The sequence below is a fragment of the Bacillus rossius genome, chromosome 7 (genome assembly GCF_032445375.1).
Source record: "Bacillus rossius redtenbacheri isolate Brsri chromosome 7, Brsri_v3, whole genome shotgun sequence".
Lineage (NCBI taxonomy): Eukaryota > Metazoa > Arthropoda > Insecta > Phasmatodea > Bacillidae > Bacillus > Bacillus rossius.
In genome coordinates this window covers 72,356,946-72,384,767 of record NC_086335.1, presented here as the reverse complement: position 1 = coordinate 72,384,767, position 27,822 = coordinate 72,356,946, and the positions used below count along the sequence as shown (strand labels likewise).

The 27,822-nt window shown below is 37.2% G+C and overlaps 1 protein-coding gene across 2 annotated transcripts; it reads left to right on the top strand.

Moving 5' to 3' along the window:
- The first annotated feature begins 536 nt into the window (after positions 1-536).
- Positions 537-27,822, top strand: LOC134534382 (E3 ubiquitin-protein ligase RNF113A). Of its 2 annotated transcripts, XM_063372842.1 has the most exons (8): positions 1,044-1,232; positions 4,030-4,103; positions 4,548-4,727; positions 5,056-5,160; positions 5,711-5,822; positions 5,900-6,089; positions 11,584-11,773; positions 27,734-27,822. In XM_063372842.1, exons 1-7 carry the CDS (start codon positions 1,058-1,060, stop codon positions 11,762-11,764), a joined length of 1,017 nt encoding a protein of 338 aa, XP_063228912.1. In that variant the 5' UTR covers positions 1,044-1,057; the 3' UTR covers positions 11,765-11,773; positions 27,734-27,822. The 2 variants fall into 2 exon arrangements, with proteins under 2 accessions (XP_063228913.1, XP_063228912.1); XM_063372843.1 differs by lacking the exon at positions 27,734-27,822 and having other exon boundaries at positions 537-1,232; positions 11,584-13,103.

Below are 27,822 nucleotides of genomic sequence, written 5' to 3'. Positions count from 1 at the left end.
TCCCTGAGATCTCGAACCCAAACCAAAATCACATAAAAATCATAGGAGGTAGCGGGGACGGCATCAATCCTCTACCTGAAGACAGGTGCGCGAACGCAGCATGTCAACTAGGTATAAATAATTAAATGTAAGACTCGGAAATGTGTTACTCTGAACGAAAGAATTAAGTTATGTGGTGGGTTCCTTCAAACCGTACTGAAAGTGGGGCTGGCCACCAGGCCGATGTAAAAGGATTAAGAAACTTGTGCTGACCCCACCTTACACCTCAACCTGGAACCTGTATCTGGACCATACAATACATATTACTGTGCATTGTTTAATCATTTTGAATAATAATTATTTTTCAAATATAATACTGTTTTAAAAGCATTTTTGTAAATATTAAAAAATACCTTTCTAGAATAGGTGCTCTCTAAAAAAAAAATAATAATTAAAAATTTGAAAATTGTATTATTACATTCCTCTCAATCTATTTAATAGCTGATAAACAGCATTGCGTTATTTTAAGTAGTACAACAGTTTTCTGTTTTGAACAGTTGTCACGGTTAGGTTAGTTGCATGCTGTATAATGTTATAAATGTTTTGATAGTTTAAGTTGCTGCCATTAAAATCACAATGGTATTTTTTGGGTTATTAGTACTCACAAATACCACTTTTGGAATTTTCGCGTGAGAGAGTGTGTGTATTTTTTCTGTCAAGCGCCAAAATCAGGAAATTGAAATTTTGTAAATTTTTCATGTTATACGAAATTATTACTAACATAAAAAAATATTTTTGAAACATTCAGTTTTAAAGTTAAATATTTTTGATTTGTTCAAAGTTATGTAATTTTTTATTTACGTTAAATCATTATGTATTTGTAAATTATGAAAACTTGTTTTGTTTACGAATACACTGTTTTCATACAAACATTATGAAGTATAAATTCATTAATCTACGACAACAATATTTCAAACTACGAGAGAAAATCTGTGCTGTGCTCTCCCATTGTAATACAAGGTAATTTGAATTTCGCGTGCGTTCTTCAGGCTAAGCCGCTAGGATCGCTGCTTTTGTCATGTTAAAAGGTTTGAGTTTCCTATATTGTTATTGTTTTACAACAATATTTGGTAATATGGAAGTTGTCGATCAGGAAAGTACAAGTAATAAACTAATAGGTAAACCTACATTCAAAAAACGAAATATAAAAAAACAAGTTGCGAGGAAACGGAGAGGAACCGATTATGAAAATAGTAAGTAAAACTGAAAGGAAGGCTTCTTTTTGTTGTTTATTGTTCTCATAGGTTATGAAACACTGACAGCATCAGGAGATTCGTGACATATTAACTGTATCCAGGGGCGCAACAACAAAATTTTCAAAGGGGGGGGGGGGGGGCAATATACCTTTTTATAAAGAATCATCGATCCCCCCCCCTATTGAAGCGGGGGCCGGGGGTCCTCCCCCGGGAAAATTTGTATTTCAAGGTGGAAAATGGTGCTATTTAAGCAGTTTTATTATCTAAAAATTGATTACACAGCACTTTCTTTGCCCCCGTTTGCCCCCACGTCATTGTTTTAGAGGGGGGGGCAATATACCCTTGCCCCCCCCCCCCCCCCTGTTGTTGTGCCCCTGACTATCCGAGTGTTTAGGGTTGCGTCAACAGCACACACATCCCTACATCCCTTTGCCAATGCAACCACAATGTAGAGGACGCGTTTCTAATGAATGGATAGTATCCGAATACTTTTACTGTTAACATAACCTGTTGACATTAGGGCAAATATGTAGTTGGGCGGTATTTGCGAAAAAAATGTTAAAAATCCGAAAATACTTTTATTCTATGCTCTTTAACTTCCTCTTTTCAATAAAAGCGGCGGAGGTAATAAATTCCAAATACTTTAGGAGATATCGAATTTTTAATTTTCATCATATGTAGTTGAGCGGTATTTGCGAAAAAAAATATTAAAAATCCGAAAATACCTTTATTAGATGCTCTTCAACTTCCTCTTTTCATTAAAAGCGGCGGAGATAAGAAATTCCAAATACTTTAGGAGATATTGAATTTTTAAATTTCATCACAATTATAGCAGTGCGTTCCTGTGGCTTTCACCATTGTTTCTTGTTTACGAGCATCTATTTTTTTATTGGATAATGATGTCACGTGATTGTTCGTGATAGGCCAGAATTCAAATTAACCAATACGTGATTATTTACTTCATTTATTGTTTAAAATCGTGTTTAATTACCGCCTCCAACTTAGGCGAGTTTTTAACGTTTCTAATTTTAAAGTCTTATTTTTTATTGTTGCGCAAGTAATAAGTAACAAAAAAATTTTACGTGAGTTGTTTCTGTTCATCCTTTGTCCCGGTTTGTTAGGTCAGGTCAGTTACATTATAAATACTTTAAAACTAAAGAACCATTGAAATAATTTCATATTATTTCTAATGTACGCTTAGTTTCAAAGTATTTATAATGTAACTGACCGGACCTAATCGAACATTTTCATTAATTAGGCATTCACAAACACACGGCAAAATAAAAAAAATGGCGACGGTCGAATGATAAACACAGGTCTTGTATGCAAAATAAGAACGGCGATATCTCCTAAAGTATTTGGAATTTCTTATCTCCGCCGCTTTTAATGAAAAGAGGAAGTTGAAGAGCATCTAATAAAGGTATTTTCGGACTTTTAACATTTTTTTTCGCAAATACCGCTCAACTACATATGATGAAATTAAAAAATTTGATATCTCCTAAAGTATTTGGAATTTCTTACCTCCGCCGCTTTTAATGAAAATAGGAAGTTGAATAGCGTCTAATAAAGGTATTTTCGGATTTTTAACATTTTTTTTCGCAAATACCGCTCAACTACATATTTACCGACATTAGTTATGGGCAGAACGATTCTTTTTACCGAATCGATTCTTTTGTCTCGGTTCCATGTAATGATGGGAAGCCTTCATTTCACAAACTAGAGAGCCACACCCGAAGTTCCCCGAAGTTTACATGATTTCACAGTATCTTTAATGTAGCTATCCTAACCAAATCAACCGTCCACAATGTTGTAAAGTATTTATAATGTAGCTAACCTTACCTAATTGACCATTAGTATCCTCTTATCAACACCTTCATATTTGTTTACAATGAACAAAAAAAAACCGAAGATGCACATCTGGCTCTCTCGTCTGTGAAAAGATAGCTTTCCTGTAATGATGCGTTCAAAAGATTTGTTATTTTCGTTCTACGAGATGTGGCTGGCTCTTATCAAGAATCATAACTCATTTATCCCCTTGGGAGTTTTAGTTACGTCTTTGCGCCTGGCTGGTTATCGTAATCTTCTTGGCTCGGATAGCTGACGTCTAGCTGTATACTGACTTTTACAAAAATATTGACTGTTTATCGCTGCAAATGTTTCTTGCAGTGATGCATATATAATTCGGGAGTATTTGCTTACATAATTGCATTGATGATGATTCCTTTATGCACGTATCTAAGCACGATTATCCAAAGTAACGTCGGTGTGAGAAGCAGTGGTGTACCTGGGTTTTTCGTGGCAGGTTGATTGTACAATGGTTTACCATTGATTTTTGTGAAAGGAAATGGCAACCCCACAGTGTTGGACCTGAGTGGAAAATTTTTCTAAAGTTAAAAAATATATATACCTGATTCAACCGAAAATCAAAATTAGTACCTTTATTTCACCGACCAGGAGTGCGACACACTGAGTTAAACATGTCAAACATATTTACATTAGAAAATGACATATTAGCCAAGTGTTTGAAAAATTACATCAATATTGATATAAGTTTGACAGCTAATGACAATTTTAATATTACAGTTTTGGGTAAATTAAAAATGACAGTTAAATAAACATTTTCACTTTTTTTATATACATTTATAATTTATCATTTAATAAAGATATACATATATACTTAAGCAACAACTAAACAACCTGGTTTTATGACTGCTCTAAAAAGCCAGTACAACTAATATGAAGTAATTACTTAACCCAAAAATTGTAGAATTTTTATTCACTGTTGTGTTTGCAGGCAGCAGTGAAGATGAGACGCGCGTGGTGAAGAAAGACAGAAGCAGCACCAAAGAGAATCCTAATGTTCAGAAGGTATTAAAAGCTGTTTGACTGTTGGGGAGCCGGGGGCTAGTTACATCTCAATTTGTCTAGTATTTTAGCTACCAGATTTTGTATTATTGTGTTATTAAAGAGCAAAATAATGATTTTAAAATACTTTTAAGTATTATGAGAGAACTCACATTAACTCAATAGTATTACTTTGAGAAGGATTTAATAGGTACCTAAATAACTTTTTTTCTTTCTCGTAGCTTAATTCCTGTGTGTTTGTGCATTGGGTAGAATGTTAGCAGTGTGATGGGAAGCCAGTGTGGTCGGCTGGGCCGGGAGCGAATGCGCAGAGAATACAACGCTCGTGTGCTCCTGTCAGGATTGTGTACAAGCAGTGCGTGAGAGATGTTTGTGAGCGCGCAGCAGTGCACACACAGCCTGAGGCGCCTGTGGAGCAAGGGAGGTCGCAGCGAGGTGTGTCGACAGTCGGGGGGCACGCGCCAGCTGTCCGGTGATGCGGACGGCGCGACCGTGTCGTACCGCTCGCGGAAGGCTGCGCAGCGCGAGGGCCCAGCCGACATGGGCGCCACGGCCGTGCTGGAGACGGAGACGGAGACCAGCAAGGATGCGCAGTCCATCTTCGAGAACGCTCTTAAGATAAACAAGGTGAGTGCTCACTCTTAAGGTTATTTTTAAACTTTGCTCTGCATCATGACAATAGTCATACATATTAAGTTTGTAGGTGTAAGGACTGTAATTTGGCTTTTGAATTACATGCACTTTATTTCTCCAATGTAGGAGAAAAAGAATGATCCATTGTTTAATTAATTTCGTCATTTATGACACTGATTCACATGTCTCTAATTACTATATTAAAAACATATTAAGATTATTTTTATTGGCAGTTTCAAGAATGCTAATTTCAATAAATCTAAAAAGCAAGCAAGCAGTGGGGTAGGTAAAGCCATGAACGGTGATTGGCTGGGGCCTGCAGGAGCTGAAGGGAAAGGAAGACGATGGGCTGTACCGCGGCCTCAACAACTACACCCAGTTCTACGAGAAGCGAGACACGGCACAAGGGAACGCCTCCAGTGGGATGGTGAGTGGCATGCTGCAGTCGTGTCCTGCTCCACGATTACCACACAGGGTCTGTTGTCTTCTCAGATTGACTTTTATATTTTACCCTGGTCTTTATCTGTGAGGATCTGACCAGTATTTTTATTTACATTTTTGTTAAATCTAGATCTTAATATAAACTATCACAGCCAGAGTCACAAACTAACATTTGCTTCAGGTTTGAGGCAACATCCATCAAAATGAAATTGTTTCCCATCAATTTTTCATGCCATCTTTTTTGTTTGACTAATTTGCCCTTACAGTCACTTTGCTGTTAAAAGCCTAAGTATTTATGCAAACTTAGGACAGAGCCCTGTTTCTGAACTGCAGCTTAAAAACTAAACAGTCTTAATTTATGACACAGCCTACGGGCACTCACATCAGTGCTAGGCCCGGAGAAAGCAACATGCCTGAGTGGTGCTGTTCCTGACCCGTGTGTTGTTTCAACTTCATAAGTGAATTGTTCATGTTGAAACATGCCACTTTGTTCTCTCTGCAAGCAAGCCAGAACTGACTGTGTGCTGGTGTCTCAGGTGAGGAAGGGCCCCATCAGAGCACCGGCCAATCTGAGAGCGACGGTGCGGTGGGACTACCAACCCGACATCTGCAAGGACTACAAGGAGACTGGCTTCTGTGGCTTTGGAGGTGTGTGTTCCTGCGTGTGGTAGCTTGCGAGTGGAGTGCCTGGTGCACCACGAGAGCCGTGCTCTGCCGTGCTGCAGACAGCTGCAAGTTCCTGCACGACCGCTCAGACTACAAGCTGGGCTGGCAGCTGGAACGCGAGATGCAGGACGGCACGTACGGAGACGCGGACGAAGACCCGCGTCAGTACGAGGTGGACTCTGATGACGAGCACCTGCCCTTCAAGTGCTTCATCTGCCGCTCGTCGTTCAGCGAGCCTGTCGTCACCAAGTGAGTGCCGTCGTGTTCGCTCAGGACCAGTTCCACTGTTACACCTTCTGAAATCTTCTTGAAATGAACCATTTTTTGAAATAACTTGCCAAGATAGTAAAGTACATGTTTATTTAGAGCAAATAGTCAAATTTACCTAATTAAAATATATTTTTGTTGTATAATTTATGCAAAAAAAATTTACAAAGTTAAAACATGTTTGATTTTATTTTGAATTGTTATCAATAGTATAGTTATTTAGGACTGTGTAGCGTAAATTAGAATATTAGTATATGAAAATTGGTAGACAGAGTATCTAACAATTTGTTGTAAGGTGGAGATTTTCAAACTTATAAAAAATTGTTACAGCTTGCACATTACGACAATTAAGTTTCTTTGCTTTTAGATTCAGAACCAAGATTTATTATCCTACCATCTTTTCCCACCGTAACATTGAGTTCTGTGACATCCTGCATTTATGTGTGCATGTGTGTGTGCTTGTGGGTATAAGGTATAAGAGTAATAAAGAAAACAAAGTAATATTTCTCTTTTGCTAAATGCGACCCACAGTCCCCTAGCCTGAACAATTATTTCAGCTGTTTAATATTTTTTAAGTGACATTACTTTAAGTGCGTTGAGGGTGAAATCTTAGTAAGCAGTGGAAATGCAACGAAGTGTACAGTAGAACCCGTTTATAGTGAACCCGCCTATAATGAATTCCCGTTTATTGTGAATTTCCGTCTCAGTCCCGGCAAAATGATGTGAGGTTATGTATTAATTTATTGGATATAGCGTACAACTTTTGTCAATGTTGATACGTTTTCCCGTGTACCACGAACAAATTTTGCCGACATAATGCACATTTATCTCTAATATTTTCATATAATTACAAGTTTTTTCACAAAACGTCTATTCTGGATCACATTGAAGTTTTTCTCCGCAATACGCTACTCGATTGTCCACTGTTCATATTATAAACAAGTCGTATTCGAGTCTCCTCGGTAGGCTACGTGTAGCCATAAATGGTGATCAGGTGAAAATAAAAAATAGTTTTCCCTGCATAGTTAAATATGGGCGAACGCGTGTACATTTATTATGTTATCAAAATTAAACATAAATTATCACCACACAAATACGTATGTACGTTATAGCAGCAAATTCAATATTTTTACGTCTCATTCTTATCGTTCATGTTTCGGACATTTTGATCGAGTAAGGTTCGTAAGACTACCACTAGATAGAACTCTGTGGACTGCAGAAAATTTCGTTCCAGCTTTAGCAACTGCGATACTAAATGATACGTAGTGATCTTTGATGCGCCAGACTCGTTATTTTTCGTTTATTTACTTATGACAGTAAAAAGAATTTTGTGTTATTAAGCTGCAAATGTGCTTCAATAAGAAATACGTACATAAAAATGGGTGAAAAACGCGGTAAAAAAACGTAAGGCATTATCTGTGCGAGATAAACTGGACATTATTGAAAAGGTAGACTCAAACCCCACTGTCCCGCACGTGTTAATAGCAAAGGAACTGGGAATTGCAACATCCACATTAAGTACAATATTAAACAAGCTGAACAATCTTCTTTCTCAAGCTGCGAAAACGTCACAGAGTATTAAATGCTTGAAAAAAGGATAATACGCCGATGTCCAGGAACCATTAGGTAATAGAAAGTTTGTAAATGTGTAGTTCATTAAAAATAATATATGCATTTGCTCATAAAACTGTTGCTTTGAGTATTTTCATTCGTTCTATTCTTGGCTTAGGCCTATGTGTAGTTAAGATTTTGCTTTTGAGTATGTATTGCCAATATAAAAGTTTTCCCAGATATAAAGTTTCCCCTCTATAGTGAACATATAAATGACTCCCTTCAGATTCGTTATAACAGGGTTCTACTGTATATATAAAGAAGTGTTTATGTTTTTGCATGCCTTTTTTTTATGCAAATCTACTTTTTACTTTAACTTTGATGAAATTATGATCACTTAACCTTCAGAACTAGAGGAAAAATATCACTGTGTACATGAAATTTTGTGCAGCCACCTCAACCAGATTCCCCCCCCCCCCCCCCCCCCCCCCCAAACTTTCCATAAAATTAATTTTTTTTATTTTGAAAGAAATTTTGCCCAGCTGATAAATAAAGTAAAATGAAATGATTGTCTATATCTGTTTCGAAAAAGAGTAGTCCACATGTGATTTAGAAAAACCACCTTATTCTAATCCCATCCCTTTTTGCTGTAATTTGGTACTAAATGAAATTCTGTACATTTTCAAAATAAGACAAAAATTAATATCTATGTCTGATTTGGAAAAATACATTTTTTCATCTCCCATCCATCAGTAGTTCAAATTTCTGAAATAAAACAATGCATTTTTGTATTCTAAAAACTCTAAAAAAATATCTGTCTTTACTGTGTAAAGCCTGAGCCGTAGTAAGTACTTTGGCTTACATGTATCTATAAATGTAATTAACACTACATACATATATCCTTTGTGCTGAAAAACATTTTTCTGTTACAAAAGTTATGTAACCAATATGAACATTTTTTTAAACTTATTATTTCAAAAAGTTTAGTTTATTAAATCTAAAAGAAGTATAACTTATAATGCGCGTACACTTTTTTTTTCCCTCATTGAGAATTAGCAGATTCATTTATGCCACATAATCCCGGAATTAGTCAGGTCAGTTTGCTGAAACTGTGCCTGAATCGTGAGTGTCAACTGCTAGTTCCACCCCAGATGTCTTGCGACCGTAGCCCATGCCTGGGGCATATAGGCTGCGGCGCGATTCTCCGTGCACATACAGTAAAACTCGCTTAAGACGTTCCCACGTAACACGTTTTCCCCGTTTATTAAGTTGAAAAAATTATTCCCTTGATCACTTCCATATATCCCTATGTTAATATTTCCCTTTCATAACGTTTGTCTTTATATATGCTTCCTGCATATAACGTTCAGCATTTGTGGGAAAAAAATAAAATAATATTGTTTATCTTTAAGCTTTTGAACAATTTTTAAGGTTAATTTTAAAAATTTACATATTTCCAAATGTTTAATACGTTTATTGGTCCGAATATAAGGCGGCCATTTTTACATAAACGAGAGATGCGAAAATTGGAAGACTCCTTATTTTCGCACCCAAGACGTCAGCACCGCTAACATTAGTTCCAAGCTGAAAGCTACAGTAGAAACATTGTTAAACAAAATGTTCACGATTTTTTATATTAACTAAAACATCGTTACCTCACACGGGGAAAACGATAAATCCACCCAATATTGCAGTAATTCACAATTGTTTAAAGTTGAAAATTAAAATATATGTTCTTGAGTAAAAATGTGAATGTTGAAGCATCTCAAAATGGCAACCTTTTATTACACAATTCATATTTGTACTTTGTGTACAATCGCGTGTTAACATTTACGGTAATTTAATTTCAGATTTTTAACGGAAATATTTGTAATAAAATATCACAGCTATTTTCAGAACGATTGTTTACGTTTACAAACAGAAAATATTAAGAACATTTTGGATGTTATGTTTGGTAATTCACGGCTGCCAACTGTCTTTCCACAATATTTCTTTGTTGTAAAACAAACATTGCCGAACACGCCATATTTACAGGAATTTGGTTCGTTACTACAAAAGCTATTTTAATAATTTCACAGTAATCCACTCTTTATTTATGTAAAAACCTTTCAAACAACATAATTATCATAGATTTTTCTTTAAAATTCATAGGACAGAGACTCTCTGTCAGAGAGTAATATGGACAAATATTCGCGGTCACGTCACCGAAGTTATTCATGGCCGTATGCTTCACCATGGCAGCTAGCCACTTGTTTTGTTCCGGCAAGCTGCATTCTTTGTTTGCTTTGTTACGCTTAACACACTACTAAATAGTAATACGTAGCTTAAGTGAAACGGAAAGTTAAATGCGGTATACATAAATGCAAAAACGATTTTTATCAACACAAAACTTATGTCTAATGAATTTTCACATTAATTTCTACCAAAATTATTTTTACATTTGTTTGGCCTCCTGAAACTGTAGGTCGCCTTATATTCGAGCCAATACGGTAGTTATTTGAACAGAACAAGACCGTCTAAAAACCTGCGCCGCACGCCACACACTCTTCTATCTGTGCGCCATTTCGAGTGACGAATGAGAAACGCGCACGATCGTCGAAACCTGCGCCGCACACCACACACTGTTACTTGTGTGTATTTCGGCGAATCATATGCCTGCGTTTGTTTGGACTGAGAGGCTGTTCCACCAGCAGAGCATTTTCCCCATTCGTGGCTTAACTGACGAATGAGAAACGCCAACGATCTTCAAAACCTGTGCCGCACGACCAATCACCTGCTTGCATTCTCAGGGACTAGAGGCTGTTCCATCAGTACACCAATTTTCCAATTCAAGACACTTGACGAAAACAAAGTAAACCATATAGCGCCAGCTATTACTTTCTTTGAATTCTTTGCGTATATTTTTTAAAACAATAAATGTTAGTTATTGCTTTTTTTGCTAGTGTTTTGATAATACTAATTTTAATGTGCTTATTAAATTAAATACAGTTTTAATAATTCAATTTACTGATAAAAAATACGTCATTAGTTATTCCATTATTCCAGCATGCCAATGATAGTAAGTGTATTTTTGTGTGAAACAGTACATGTCATGTGAGTAAAATCGATTTTTATGTTGGAAATTACTTTTCCCTTTTAAGAAGTTTTCCCTGTTAACAAGTTTTAAGCATCCAGTCCCTTGAAAAACTTCTTAACAGTGTTTTACTGTATCTCTCACGACTCCTAGTTGAACACCAGCAACAAACTATTCCGACTGTGACCCTGCGAGTTGGCATAACTTAACACAGAAGATGCCTCAGTCATCATGCCAGCTGCAATCTTTAGTGGACTACACAGCAGTTGAAACTCCTAAGTTCTGGAATGATATGTACCTTTGTGTTGCATATCCAGACAACAAAATAAAGTACAAATAAAAATTTATATTTAACTAAGTTCTAAACTAGCAACGAATGTTAGGAGGAGAACTTCACAAACACACTTGCCATGCTTCTGCACTAGCTGTGGTGAGCCAGGCAGAGTGGCGTTGGAGCGCGCCTGGCAACATCCTAGTGAAGCCTGTGTTGTATCATTACACATGTTTGCTAGACCTTATGATTCTGTGTAACCAGATGTCCAGGAATTAACTCTTTGCCTTCAGAAATTAGCCAGTGGCCATAAATAGAAGTTAATAAAATGATTATAACCTCGATGAAAGCTAGTCTCTATCTAATGTTTGCTCACTTGATACAGTTTTCAGTAACTAATAGTACAATTCCTAAAATAAAAGGGTGACTTTTATTCAGACAGACACTGTTGTTTGGATTGTGTATTAAATCTTTAAGTTTCCCAACAATGGAACCGTATTCCCAAATGGAACAGGACCGCATCGTGTCAACTGTGGAGACTAGTGTGTCTTGTGAGTCTAATGTGAATGCATTTTGTGCAGGTGCGGCCATTACTTCTGCGAGAAGTGCGCACTAGCACAGTACAAGAAGTCGACGCGCTGTTACATCTGCAACCAGCAGACCAACGGCGTGTTCAACCCGGCGAAGGAGCTGAGTGCGCGTCTCAGGAAGGAGGCAGAGTTGGCAGAGACTCGGGTGTTGAGTCACTCTGACTCGGACTAACACGGCCATGTGAGGCGTGACCTGTGTCACTGGAGTACTGTGTGACATGCAGCCACTCTGACTCGGACTAATGTGGCGATGCGAGGCGTGACCTGTATCATTGGAGTACTGTGTGACATGCAGCCATCTCAGCTCACTGGTCATAACCATGAAGCCATTATCAGTTCTGAAGCTGGTCAAACCAGACATGTGTGTGTCTTCTAAATGCTCTACATGTAACATTCTTGAACTCTGTACAGCCTCACTTGTGCTGTATAATGAAAGTATCTTATAGTGTAGTATTATGAAATGTACTAATTCCTTAAATTTTTTTTGAACACATATATTTCTTAAAACTTAATTGATTTTAATGATGCTAACTTGGTGCCACAGTTTCATTGTTGATTGTAAGACACTGACAGGTTAAGTGACTGCCTAGGGTTGCAGACTGTGTGGCCATGTTTTTATGGTCTTCCATTTATTTACTTCCTAATTATATGAAAATTACTTTTATTAGAACTATCAGAAAGTTATTAATTTACTGTGGGCCTCTATTCAGAAAACAATAGTTGCATTCAATTAGGATTGGTAAGTATTTGACTAGGAAACATTATTTCAGTGGGTTTTTTTTAAGGATAAATGGTGCATTTGCGAATTCTTACTAAAAATTATCAAGTGTTTGTCAATGAAATGTTAATTTGATTATGTGTTTTGGTTACATCAAAAACATAGTTCCAATAACATATTGATTATTCTTATGGGTTGATTCATATCACACTTGCTCACCATTAGCCTTCATTGTAAACATATAGGAGTTGTCCTCGGACAACCATCAGACACAAATTCGAAATGTATGTTTTGATAACGACTGCTTTAAGAGGGACTTCGGCTTACACCTTCTTGCACTGAAGCACAGAGATTGGTAACCTTCGTGGTTCTCGCTAGTGTTCGACGTAAACTGGGCACGGCTGGATCTGTGTTTGCAATTCTTGCACCAACAACGCACTTACATTTGCTGTAAGATAATCTGTTAAAGTATGGTTACGAGGCGAGCTACGAGGTAGGCCAGTGGGCCGGCTAGCCAGTAAGATGCCCGTTAGCTCGCTGGTGGGGCGCGGAACATTAGCACAACTCTCTCTCCCACGCCCTCTTCAGTAACACGTCCATCATCCTTGGGAATCCCATTTTGTTCAGTAAGCTTTCGCAGTCCTTCAGTCACTGGATATCTCATGCCTAGGGACCTGAAAAATTCGCAATCACAATAAACTAAATTAACACAAATTGTGATGCTTTGAATTTAAAATATGATTTTTTTTTTTCCCCCAATTTCTGCACAAATAAACGAATGTTGCGTTTCCTACTGTGCCTGTGTTTTGTACCTCTTCTCCCCAACACCAAGAACCATCAACGTATCGTCACATGCCAGACCAAGGGCTGGAACAGCTTGGTTGAAAAACTACACGCTGGGCATCTAAACTGTGTTGCTTATGCCTCTTTTGACAGCTGATTTTTACTGCCTTTGAAATGTGTCGTGTGACAGATGACATCTTTCTTCCTCTCCTCTCTTTCAGGTGGCCACAGACTGGGAAAACTGGAATAAATCAGGGAATTTTTTATGATATGCTTGTTTTAGTATTGTAAGGGTTTGTTCAATGGCTGTTCGTTATTACAAGAACATGAGTTAGCTGTATCATTTTCAATTTAATAATCCACGCAGAATTTTTTTTTAATGTGCGGTTTAAAGTATGGTGCGGCTAATTCAAAACTTGGCAATGCTGCAATTTAAAGCTGCATAACAAAAGTTATGCTCAATGTTAGTTAACTTTATAATGGATCGTTATATAAAAATAAAATTAAAAAATGTGTTAAGCGCCAGTTGTAGTTTTTGTTTTATTTTTCAAAATAGAATGCTGCACAGACGAATCCAATCACTTTCAAAATTCTTCTCACTCATTCAACTCGTACATCCGCCTGTCAAGAATTGCTCGCAGCTCGGGCGATGAGAATTAGCGAAAAATAATGTAGGTTAAGTCCTTCAGTAACATTTTACTGTAAGTACACAAAATCAGTGTGGCCTCAAACATAGCCGCACCCAGCGAAAACGAATCGCCATGAGCCATACTCCGACGTCGGCAGCCGCAATTTCTAGTTAAAAGTGTCCAAAAAGTTTCTAAACAACAAATGATTAATTTACTCTCTTCGGCATGGCTCTAGCTACCGACGTTAAATTTATCCTCCTCAAAATTCATACATATTTGGTGAGAAGCCACCGAACGCGCCCTCCTGGTGCAGCAATCAACAGACGACCGGTGAAGTCATGCCACCTTCTTCATCACGCAGGAAGGAGAAGTCACATGACCTCACCGACCAATCACACACAATTCAAATCACAAGCCAATAACGGTACACAACATAAGCACTGAAAACCATTTTCCATACATATAGGCAGGGACCAGTGTCTCCAGTTGTTATTTTTTTTTTTTTTTTTTTTTGGGGGGGGGGGGGGGGGGGGGGGTTAATTTCGTGGAAATTTTTGTGGAAAAATATTTCGGAAACGGGGAAACATGAGGAAGTATTTAATCTGCCTGCCTAGTATTACTTCTAATGCCATCTCTTATCCTTTTTCGAACAACACATTTTTACCACCCACCACCTCTGGCTAGCTCAAATTAGGTGATGAGTGGAACATACAGGTTACAGGTCAAGAAGAAAAAAGAAATTTGTACGCAAAGTTCGAGGTATTGCCTGATTTATTTAGTCATTTAAAAATTCATACTAAATTTCGTACAACTGAATATACAAAAATTAAACGTCCATTAAAAAAAATAAACCCCAGAGCCATCGCTCGGCCCAGCGCTCATGTTTTCATCAAAACCGAATAAATTGTACCTTCTATTTTTGAAACATGCCCTAAAAACCATCACTGATTGTAATTGCATGTTTCAGGCTGATAATGTTGAACCTTTAAAGCTATTATCAGATCTACATAGTCTGCTGCTGAACTATCTGTCAATTTTAGTTCCCCCAGAGTGATTAAATTATGTCAGGAGACAATATTTGACAGATTTAAATTTCAGAGATCATGTGATGAATGTTAAATGTATCAACTTGGGATTTAGTTTCAATGAAGCAACAGGTGGTATTGACCACAACGATTTGAGGGTCATAAAAGAATGGTGTGTATCATTTCTTTGTCAATTATGCCAAGAAATCAGAAGAGAATTCCAAAAAATATGAATCTCTTGGAAAAAATTTCCTGTTTCCAGTGGCGTGTGGTGGAGTTATTGTGTGGGTAAGCTGTCTCACCCATCCCCGACCTTAAGGCGGGGGGCCCGGAAAAATTTGGATTTCCAGGTGCAAAATGGGGCTATTTTTGCAGTTTTCCTGGTAGAAGTATAAAATGCACTCGGCCAGCAAATAAGTTTTCCAAGTAATGGGCAGCCTGTTAACCACTCATTTTTTGAATATAAATTACAATTAAAATGTCTAACAAAAGATTTTCCTATTGTTTTTATGTCTAAATCAGGAGTCTGTCTCCACACTGCCAAACACTTTTTTTTTATCTTCAAAAGAAAAATAATTAAAATCAGTACTCAAAAAATTGCAAACAACGCAGTGGCTGTGTTCTCGGCTGGGGCCGGGTTGCAAGTCCTGCTCCATCCCGGGCAGCATACGCTGCGGAACTCACAGCTTACCTTGTTGGCACATGGACGGCAGTCGCAGATGAAGTTTACGTTCTCACTGGCTAGCACTTAAAACGAAAACAGAATAAAATGGGCACTGTTGCACACAATGAAATCATGCCTTATAAGTTGTAAAAATAAAATTTATTGTATTTGTTTGTTGCACGACGCGCACACACAGCTAAGGCCTGCTGCTCTGGGTAGAGCGGGCCTTGAGCGAACATTACCGAAGTAGTCTCACGAAGATACGCGAACCCTTTCCCCCCTCCGCCCGGCCTCCTCACCCGCCCAGTTTTCACGTTACCATGACAACCGGGTGACACACTACCCGACGCGCCCGCTACAGTGATCAGATCGCATTGGCACACAAGATGAAATTACCAGATAGCAAAAATTATTACATTACGCCAAGCAGCATAACAACAGGGTAAGCACTGCTTACCTAACGTCTATTGAATACATGCCACTGCCTGTTTCTCACCCGACTCTGCTACTAGCCAAGTCTGGCCTGACGTGGAGGATATAATGGCCAATTTCAAAGAATTGCTTGGAGCTGACAATGTTGACAGCGCTTTGGATGAATGGCGGGTTCTTCCGTATCAACAATGGAACAAAGTTAATTCAACAGCAGAAGCATTTTGGGGTGATGTGGCTGCCTTTGAAGATGCTGCTGGTGAGAGAAAATTCTCGACTATCAGCAAGTTGGTGACAGGTGTTCTGAACTTGCCGTTCTCGAATGCTAGTGTGGAGAGAGCATTCTCCATAATGAATGTGGTGAAAAACAAATTGATAAATAGAATGCACACAATCACAGCAGATCACATAATTAGAGTGTGGTACAGTTTCAGAAACGAAGGCTGTAATAAATTTGAGCCAAGCACTAAAATGCTCGCCAAGTTTAAGTCAGAGGATGTATATAATAATCATAACGATGTCAATGTCATGTTGCTTTTGGCATAAGTATGGTTGTACTGACATTATTGTTGTTTTATTCCAGTATAAATGATATATAGTTTGAATTAGTAAAATAGTACCTAATAGTAGATGTCGCTTAATTTCATTCGTTAATTGTACTATAATAGGTCAGTCTACTGTAATATTTATCACAGAGAAAAAGTATATTTTGTGTTGGTATATACTCAATATTATCAAAAATAAATAAATAAAATTATGCTGTTTGTAATTGTACTTTAGTCAGTCATTAGACCACAAATTAGTTCTCTTGTATATTTCTGAATTTATTATACCATTGATGGGGTACATAGTCAATGTATTGTATAACTTAAAAATATCTATAGCCTAATCATAAAAATAAAAAAAACCATCGTGATGTGGTAAATCAATAGAACAATGAAAAAACAAAATAATAAAAAAATTCAAAGTGACGCCCGTGCAGCAGGTTTTATTATTTTTTTTTATTTTTCTGGTTAGACTCAATTTTTTTATATATTAAAAAATTAATTTATATACTTTTATTCTTGATACGTACGATAGTTTTACAGCTCTGAACATATAATACCACACCTTTAAGCGGCCAACACTGATAATAAATAATATTTTTAAGGAATAGATAAGGTAGGTTAAAGATTTTTGGGGAAATTTTTTGTCAGCTATGGGGAAATTATGAAAACTTAATCTGGAGACCCTGACAGAGACTTCCCATTCTCCGTCCCTTCTTAATTTTATCAAAAACGTCTGGCCTTGGTTTCCCACGCTCCGAAGAGATATCGTTTCTGTCTCTCTCTTGGTGGGGAATCACCGTTTCTATCTCACTCGCACTTATACGTCTCATACTCATATACCTGCCTCTTTCTAATACTTACATCCCAGATCCCACACCAAGTCCATTGTTCTAGAACTTTATGTAACAGCCCGTTCTGAATAAAAATGTAATATAACACTATAGTACCATATTAAAATCAAAATAATTATTTTAGAAAACATTGATACACAGTGTTAGACAAATATAATTAGTATGTAAACAAAGTTTAAAAGCTTTCTTGAAAACCCTAAATACGTGATTATCAGACAATTATGTAACACGTTAATGAAAGTTATAAACAGCAATCCTAATACAAATTACTTGACAATATTAAACTTATTTAGAAAAACCTGAAAAACTAGGCCAAAACAATAAAAAAATCCAGTACAACGACTTATTTGTGAACAATTACATAAAAAATAGTAATGATTTAAAATGTCTGTTAAAATACAAAGTACATTTTTAAAACACCCAGCAAGTGCAAATATCAATCCTAAAATACATAAAAACGGTAAAATATTCTTAGCGATACTTTTTAAGAAATGTAAACACCCACGGCTGTATGTATGTACACACAGTAACAAAAAGTTACTAGTAAACATTACATATAGTTTATAAAAAAACGCAATAATCAGCTTATACGAAATATGTCGGTAAGACCGGAAAACAGCAGAAGTCATTGTACGCCTACACAATAGCTATTCTAGTGACGTGGTGAGAAGTGTATCCTATTTACACGTCTGGTGTGCGTTTCACCGAGTACATGCTTCGAAAAACTTGATAAAAATACATAAAAGCTGTTTGAAAATGAAATTATTTTACTAATTAGGTATGTGGTTCATCATCCTGTGGCATTCTATAGAGTATAGCTGCTGAACGTTATTAACGTTATTGGAGACATGTGACATGTGAGGCTTTTAAACTCAGGAGCTAAAGTCACGAATCACGATTCGTAATCTTTTCCCCCTGAAATTAAACAACAAAGTTTTGTATCATAGAACTACGGTAATCCCGCACAACCCTCCAGCGAGCTCCCTGTACAGGACTGCCAACTTAACAATATACGATTAGTTAACTCGTGAATAGCACACTCGTAGGGCGGTTGTAATTTTATACTCAATCAACGGCTATTAAACAGAAATCTCTTGTTCGTTTAGTTTAAATTGAACTCGTATGATATAGAAGTATAATGGTAAGGTTTTTGAACTCATACGTAGTTAGATGATCACGTCATGAGAGACCAGGTAGTTGGCAAGCCCGGCTGGAGAGGTCGGGCTGTACCTCGCTGGCTCGACTCAGCGGGGAGCCCCCTTCTGTTTAGGGTGATATATATACACAGGAATAACATTCCGTGGCAGATTCAACAACCAGCACTAGTAAGACCCGCGAGACGTCGTTCTGTTCAAATCAGCGCTGTTTATTGGTAAGTTTATACTTAATACATAATATATGTCATTTGCTACTTCTCGTGTGTTTACTACGTGAATCATTTTCATTTGAGGAAATTTCAATGTAAGTGTAGCTGATATGTTTGTTATTATTTTCGGGACGTGTAAGTTTTAATAAGTCATCCACGCTTTAAATTTCAATATATATTGTGGTGTAGTTTTAAGGAAGATAGTCTACATCCTATCTGAAACTGCGTAGTTTAACACCTTCCATGATATAGTTTTGTCACAGGAAGTTGCAATTCAGATATGGCTGGTACCACCGTGATTTGGAGCCCAGGAAACATTTGATTAACCTGTCATGATGTAACAGTGTAGGTTCTGTTGGTTTGTAATGGCACGACTCAAGAGACTGATCACGTAAACGGAAACCGATCTCGCGGAAAATTTCATTATTGCCATTGCGTGTCTTGCTTCCACAATGCACGAAAACTTAAAAAAATTGCAACCAAAGAGATGATCATTTCAAGGTTACGTAATATTTAGTTTTAAAAAATTCTATGCTTAAAAAGATCATAGCACGGGCAGAATGTCTGTATAACAAGAAACTACAAAGTAATACTAGACCACTAGATATTCTTGTGCTGGAAACAATTTTTTAACATAATTTATTTATAAAAATAAAACATGGCTACAAACGCTGCTAAGTACTCTGCTTCTATTGGTCGCGTGGAGAAACGTAAACGGAAAATCTGCATATCACTTGCAAGGTTATCCATAAATTATATTAGCAATAGGTTTGAAATTTTCGTCCTAACGGTTACTGCCAGGCATAAAAAAATATCAAAACTCATCCCCCACCCTCTGGTGAGAGAACTCCAGGGAATTGGCCCGCCGCCCCTCCCTTTAGTATTTTGCCGGGTATAACCATTAGGTTCATAAGCTTTTTTAATAATTTTGCTTAAGAAAAGGATACTGATCATTTAGTTTGGTTTTTATTTAATATTTCATTAAAACAAGTCATAAATACATGTGTATATGTATATATATATATATAAATGTTATTAAAACCATGGAAACAGATATCAAGTTTATATGAAAGAAACACTTAACAGTAACACGTTTGCAAACTGGTATTAAATGTAGACCACTTAGAAACAATTACTGCTGCTTCTGTGTATGAGACATGTCGGGCTGTAATGGTGAGGAAATACGTTATTTCATTTTTCATTTCATTTATTAGCGTCCTATATTTGACAGTACATATGTCCACGTTTTGTCAGTAACATTATAAATAAAATACAACATCATAATACACTAACAAAACAATATAAAAAAAATAATACATTATAACACAATAATATATGTTACAATAAAAAATGATAATAAAAAACAATGCAGCAATTTATGTAGATGCACTGAGGAATTCATTAACAGAGTATGGAGTATGGAGTAGGTAATCTTTGAGATGTCGTTTAAATATGGTATGTGATTGGGATGCTGTATTTAACAGGGATATCGGTAGAACATTTATTAGTTTAAGGGCCATGTAAAAAGGGTTCAATTCGTATTTTTTTGTTGAATGAAAAGGAATATGATTCTTATAAATAGATCTGGTAAAGTGATTATGTATTTAATTATTCTTTACATACTTAATATTTTGAATTACATAAATGACAACCGAATATATATAAATGGCTGGAAATGTTAAGATTTTGTTATTCAGGAAAATAGGCCTACAAGAATCTGTCTTACTAAGATTATAAATAATTCTAATAACCCGTTTTTGAAGCTTAAATATCATTAGCCAATTTAAGGAATTTCCCCAAAAAATAACACCATATCTCATTATTGAATATATGTTTGCATAATACATAGCCATAACTGCTTTATGTGAAGTTACAGTATTAATAGTTTTTATGGCAAAACAAAGAGAACTAAGTCTACGACACAGAAAAGATATATGATTAGTCCAATTTAGATTCTCATCAAGATTCAGTCCCAGTAATTTTGCTGTTTTTACAGTATTAAGAATATTATTGCCAATAGTCACTTCAATATTATTTAATCTATTTATTTGAGAGTTAAAATATATAATAGAAGATTTTTGAATATTTAGAATCAGTCTTGCATTTGGTTGAGGGTTATGGAAATTCTTTTTTGTAGTTCCTGTAAAGTCTGGCCTGTTACTATAATGGAGGTATCATCTGCAAACATGATAGTCTGGCCATAATCTAGAAACAAAGGTAAATCATTAATAAAAAGCAAGAACAAAAGTGGACCGAGAATTGAACCTTGGGGAACACCAATACCAATTTTCAAAATTTTTGACCTAGAAGTAGTGGTAATATTATTATAAGTCACATTAATACTAGTAATTTGTGAACGATTTGATAAGTAAGATTTTATAATATTGTTTGCAACACCTCTTATACCATATTTACTTAATTTTTCTAATAAAATATCATGGCTTACACAATCAATTAATAAAAATTAATAATAGTTAATTGTAGCCCACTAAGAATTACAATAATCATTCAAAAATAATCTCTGTGCGACATTATGTAGCTAATTTGTTTATGCTATTTTCCACGGACCTACCTCCTAATTCCCTGGTATGACATTTGTTAGGAGTGATTTCGTGAATGAAATGGAAGTTGATTGGAATGTAAATGTGTAAACATTGTGCTTCCTTCTGTGGAAGTCTCAAATCTCGAAACGATGGCAGTGTGTGTGATACATCCGTATGTATTAACTTAAATGAACAATTGGGGATGTCCATAGTGAAAAGTTTAAAAAAAAAAATACGCATTAAATTGTGACACTGGTGCAAGTAGCCACATGTGGGTCTACCATCTTGACTTCAGCTAATGGCTATAGTAGTTTCTGCATTGGACTTTCAACCTATTGGTAATGTGCACTGGTACATATTAAAATTTGACACTCAACGTGCCAAAAAAGTATAACTATCCCTAACTTAGCACGTATAACTATCCCTAACTTAGCACGACTAATTTGTTCCTAAAAATGCTCGTGTTATTCGAAATCGCGTATTCTGAAGCATTAGTTTCCATAAATAGCAAGGCTAATTTAATGTGTTACAAAATTGTGTATATTATATTTACGTAATATAAACGCGTAGAATAACACTCAACTATAAATATGTCACACCATTAATCTTTATATGCCTCCCATCACACTTTGTATGACAAATATGACACAGTGTAACGGGAGATACGTGGTTATGTACTTTATCGTCAATCAGCTGGTTGACTTGCCTGTCCGAGCGTGACCTTCAACTCGCGTTGCATACCTTTTCAAACCATGCTTTACTGACAGTGAAACTGATATTACTGACCGGATAGTTATATTTTATTTTTCAAAAATGAAAGTGTGCTTATTCACGTATCACCACCTGGCTCACACCAATCCTGTCAGGCCAATGATTATTTTTTTAATTGCAACATTCATTTAAAAACATTTTCTATGTGAATCATCTGTAATAGGTGGGGGCCTATTAGGGTTGGAGGGAAACCAGAACCTGGCTAGGACTGGGGTTTACGTGACTGGAGCAGTTAGGTAAGCAAGGTAAATGGTTTCAGGTACACAGACATTTTATTCAAATTCAATATTAATTCAAAATTCATATTACGTTAACATTTCCGATAATGTTAAGTTTAAACAATGCAAAGTTGAATACAAAAAGCAAGAACAAATTCAATATTAATTCACAATTAATATTACGTTAAAATTTCTGATAAAACGAGTTAGTTGACAATTATAATATGAATGGGTAAGCCGGCTACACAGTAGGCGATTCAATCAACGATAGTCAAAAAGGGACATAATTTCCACGTGTGAAGTTATATTACAATAAATGAATTTACAAATCTACCGCAAAGTGCAGGTGCACGAAAGAAAGAAGTTACATTACTCTTTAAAAAACTTTAACAAACAAATACGTGCGACGACGTCTCAGGGGGAGACAGTTACAAACAAAAACGGAAGTGAAGGTTAAGTTAACTTTAAAGCAATAATCCAAACAATTTTTGATCGGTGGCGGCCGAAAAGGAATTTAGACAGAACAAATTCAAACATAAATGATTCTACATTAGGGTGAGGGCCACCGCCTCACTGACGACTCGATCCAACTTACATTTCTCCCCTGAGGTCGCACACGCACGTAGATTAACTAGAAGCTCTTGGACTACATGCTAGTAAAATAACAACAGGTCAGCTACTGCTGACGACCAAGCCTGACAAAGGCAACCAGTAGAAGAAGGCCCTCTACATGGCTGCAGCTGAATTTATAAACTCGCGCGCATGCGCATATTGAAAGGTTGGGGGAAACGAGTACAAATTGAGCAAACACTAGGAGGGGGGGGAATGAGGGAGAAGGATGAGGGGAGTGGCGTGCTGGAGGCCCGCGATGACGCGCGCAGTTCAAACGCTGCGCGCCTAAACACTACACATCTGTTAATTTCTGTTCTGGTATCTAATTTCAAATATATTCTAGCTAGTACAACCAACAGCATCAGACTTATATAATCTTTTGATATGAGTCCTTATTTCGTAGGATTGTGTGCACAGTTGACTTAATTAAAACTTGAGCGCGACCAACATAAGCGTGGCCTTCATGACAATCTGCGCGCCGTAATACTTCTAGTTTTGTCTCATACTTGAACATGATGCATTATGACTTATGTGTGATCAAGCATGTACAGTTACCGGCATCTGAATGGGCAGACATTGCTTTTGTTTGAGTGAATTGCCTGCCACTGGCTAGACTGAGTTCACGGCCCGGTTTGTGACCAGGCGACAACGGCGGCACATCTGTTGTTTACAGAAGTTGAAACAGACTTCATGGCATCATGCCCGACTTTTTTTCCTGCGGAGATTTCGTGTTAACTGGAATTTACAGACGTGCTATTCAAGACTGGGGCAATTAAATTAACATCGCGCTAAATGAATTCGCGCAATCTGAAGACTTGCTAAGTGAGGGATAGGTGTATCTCTAAAATGCAGGCAACAATTTCAGTCTAGAGAGAAATGTCATCAGTTTAGCATTGAGATACTGTCATGTGATGCGTTCGGTACTCCTGTTCAGGTAGCTATGATGAAATAGTGCCATCTTGTTAAACAGATTAATAATTGGATTTTAAAAGAGGGGAAAATTTTTACCAGTTTTCCCTATAATGAATTCTTTTTCATTTATTTACTAATGCCCTGTATTATTTTTAAGAATTCTAGGTTAAATTTTGAGCGCTGAGTTATGTATAAGTTTATTTGCAACATGAAAACACTTTTACTTGTTACTGAGGTTAGATGTTTACAAATCACTGGTGAGAACTGAAAGATTGGCTCACATTTAAAACTATATATTGACGTCCCTCGGCTTGAGGCCCCCGGTTCCCTGCTTGCGTGAATGTCCATTTATGCCCGTACTGCTCTGCGGAGAGTGGGTTTAGGCCAACGTGGCCGGGACCGGGAACTGCGGGACCTGGAGGGAGGAGTTAGGTGGAGAGGAATATTGGTAAATTGTTCCAATAACGATTCCGTGTTGACGGTTTTCACGAGCCCCTTTTATTAACGGTTTATGACCCTGTTGCAGCCTGGCGAAATCACCGCGGAACCAGCTCCCCTCCCACGGCGACCCAGACTCACGTAACACCGTAAGGTCCGCTATGACGCCCCGGCACAGATGCTGCTTACACGTAGTACTAGTCCCGTTAAGCTACACCATGAAGAAGCGCGATGCGCGTGCGTCCTGTTACGTAACGTATGGTCTGGAATTCTCTGCGATTAACGTCTCTCGGAGACTCGTAAACTCAGTAACGCGGCGAATGACTCGCGGAGGCAGCTTGACTGCCGTACTCGGCTGGTAATGTCACTAGACGACTCGTAAACTCCGTAACGCGGCGATAGACTCGCGGAGGCAGCTTGACTGCCGTACTCGACTGGTAATGTCACTAGACGACTCGTAAACTCCGTAACGCGGCGAATGACTCGCGGAGGCAGCTTGACTGCCGTACTCGTGAACTGCAAAACGAGAAGAGGCCACGAGCTCCGGGTACGCGCCTCGCAAGCAGCGCGGAGCGGCGTACGCGACCGTTCTCGTTCGAGCCCTGAACACGACTGACTCTCCCCGCTAGCCCGCGGGCCGGCGCCCACGGGTTGCGGGGAGGGGAGGGGAAATCGGCCGGCGTGGGAGAGAGCCCCGTCTCGCGGCGCGCCAGGCTGCAATTACATACTACATCCTTGCAGAAACACAGAACATTCACAGCTTTGCTCATTAGCCCGCTAGGGCGCACGCGGGTGCGTTCCTGGCCGTCGCACTCCACTGGGGACACACAGGGAGGACGTTGACGAGGCATAACGGCCTGAGGGAGCCGAGGAGACACTTGGGTCGACGTCAATATATATATATATACATATATTCACTATTACTGGCCATCCAAGTTATTTCTCATTTTACCACTATATAATTTTGTGAAATACAAGGTCTCCTGACAGTGATATGCTTCTGTGAAAGAGAATCTGTAAAAATAAAATTATTAACTCATTTGTAAGTAGGTACCCAACTAAAAATTGTGGAGTATTTCATGCAGATTGCTGAAAATACCCGCTGGGAGCAAACCACCAATGATACAGAAGGTGAAATTCAATAAAGCTTAGGACACGTTAGTTAGACGGAAGGGAAATCCTGCATGAAGCAGAACGGGAATGGAGCAGCACTGGGCTTGTTGCAGAGTGGAGCCATGGACAAGGACGCTCAGGCCAACCGCACGAACCAGTGCAACCCGACGCACGAACCGACCGGCCCAGGTGAGCAGCCATCTGCGTCTGTTGTCTTGGCGAGCCTGCTGGATGTTTGTTGTGTTGTGATGGTTTATGTTGTAAGCACCCTAAATGATGATACTGCTGACATTCCAGACCAATAAGAGTCAAGTTTATTATAATTGAATGGCTTACTTTAGGCCCGTAATGGAAAAATGATGACTGTAATTTTTATGTTGCACATGCACCAAGCTACAAAATTTTCACAGGATGGCAGACCCAGGTGTAGCAACATAAACCCATTTATAGTCACTTTCATACAAGTTAGGGGACATACGGTGTGTCATACGAGACTAGTGAAACTACCCTGGAATATATTTGTAAACTAAATAGTTACAGGAAAGAGCAATTTAAAGTTTTAAAAAACATAGGGATTCTGGTATTACAACAATTTAATACATATTCTCCTTACAATCTTCTGTCAGGATTCGTAGGGTTGTAGTTATACTGCGTAGATTATACAAATTGTGCTTTAAGCAAAATATATATGAATACATTTCATTTATCGTATTACTATAATATTAAATAAATGTTCGGTCCATTGGATTGATTATTCCATACTAGATAGGCCTATATGCATATATTTATACTTAAAATATTAAATTAATTATGTTTGTTAGGAAATAATTTCCATGAATACACATAAGTAATAAAAAATTAAACTTTATAACAGCATAACTATCCATTAATTTAATCATTTATAGTCATCTAATGTGTGTGAAAACTTTTTAATGAATTTTAACTAGGTGGGCAGTATTTCAATTAAATTTTTTGTAAAAATCAGGTCGAAGCCAAGGTTTAGTATTTTTGAAGTTTTTTTTATCAGATGTTTTCATTGTATAGTTTAACCTTTTGCTCTGCAAATCTAATGATTTGATAGTAATGTAGCTGCTCCAGTAGCGAATGCTAGTAGTGGGTGCGTAACTACGTGCCAGACGCATTTAGAAATTTAGTGATATTGAATACTGGTCCATATAATTTAAAAAAATTATTGTGAATATTAGTGATAGAAATTGTGTTTATAAACTTTATCAAATGTATAAATATGTTGTTTGTATAATTTATGCATTATTATAAGTCTTTTCATCATTTTACTAAATTAAATAATTTATATGCATGTTTATAATATTATTGAATATGACTACTTAGTATTTATTTAATAAAATTTTATCACAGTAAATTTAAAAAAAAAATTCAGTGTCTTAAATCATAAATAATTATTACTTCTAATGTGTGTACTAAGAACAGACTTAAAAAAAAAAAAAAAAAAATGACAAAATGACAAAAATTGAAATTTTACTTTTTTTTAAATAAGGTAAATACTTAACTAATACTGCTCAACTTAAAATATAACTTATTTAATATATGCAACTTTTTGCACCATTCCACCAGTGAACATAGTAATTAAAGTACTATTGTCATGGAAATGTTGATTCATTGTATAATGTTCTTTGAGCAGTAAGTGTAGACCAATTGTTGTTTTCAAGCATATCTTCATCTAGCTAACTGCACTAAAGGATATTTCTGCTTGAGTAATAGAAATAGGGTGTGCCAAATACATGTCCAATGCAACATTCAGAAAGAAATATGTAAGCTATATTCAGGTCTTAATTTTTTGAGCAGTTTCAGAGGCAGTTGAGTAGATTTAGAAATCATATTACTCGACTTCTGTTATGTATGTGCTCATATGACCATTGTATTTTTAGATGAACTTACTGCTAGCTTTTTCACTGGACTCTTTGCTTCAATTCCTGATAGGAAAGTTATTGTTAAGAATATTCAGTGTTGAATTCTAGAAGTATAATTTCCTGCAAGTCCATAATTAAATTGTAAAATCTATCATCAGGTTCTATCGTATGACTGGTGCCAGAGGTAAATGGAGCCCCATTATGGAAGAGCTTTGGTCACTTGCTGCTTGTCACCATATGCTTATATCACTTGCTACCAGGCCTCAAAATACATTCTGCCTCCAAGCAATAACCTAGCAGTTTCTCCTCTTCATTTAGGACACTACCAAAAATCTTATCCATTTAAATACATTAGTTCTTCCTTCCGGTATTTTATAGTTTCTTGTATCCAGGCAAATTTTCTTGTATAAAGTTGCCATGGTTGTGAGTAAGTTATCTGCGCATATTGCATAACTTGTAAGGTTCCCAATTAATTCTATTAGCAATAAACAATTGACTTTCACGTTTGGACATACACTATCTTGCACATTAAAATAGTTAAGATAAGTGACCGGGCCCAACTATGCCTGCCAGGATTGCCACCGCGCTAGTGGGTTGTGGCTCATGCTAGCAATGTTGGCGGGCCTGTGCAGGTCACCAGGCTGCGTACGGCGGCCAGGGCGGCAAGGCAGACCTGGACAACCGTGCCAACCAACTGAACCCCAACAACCCTCGCTACGAC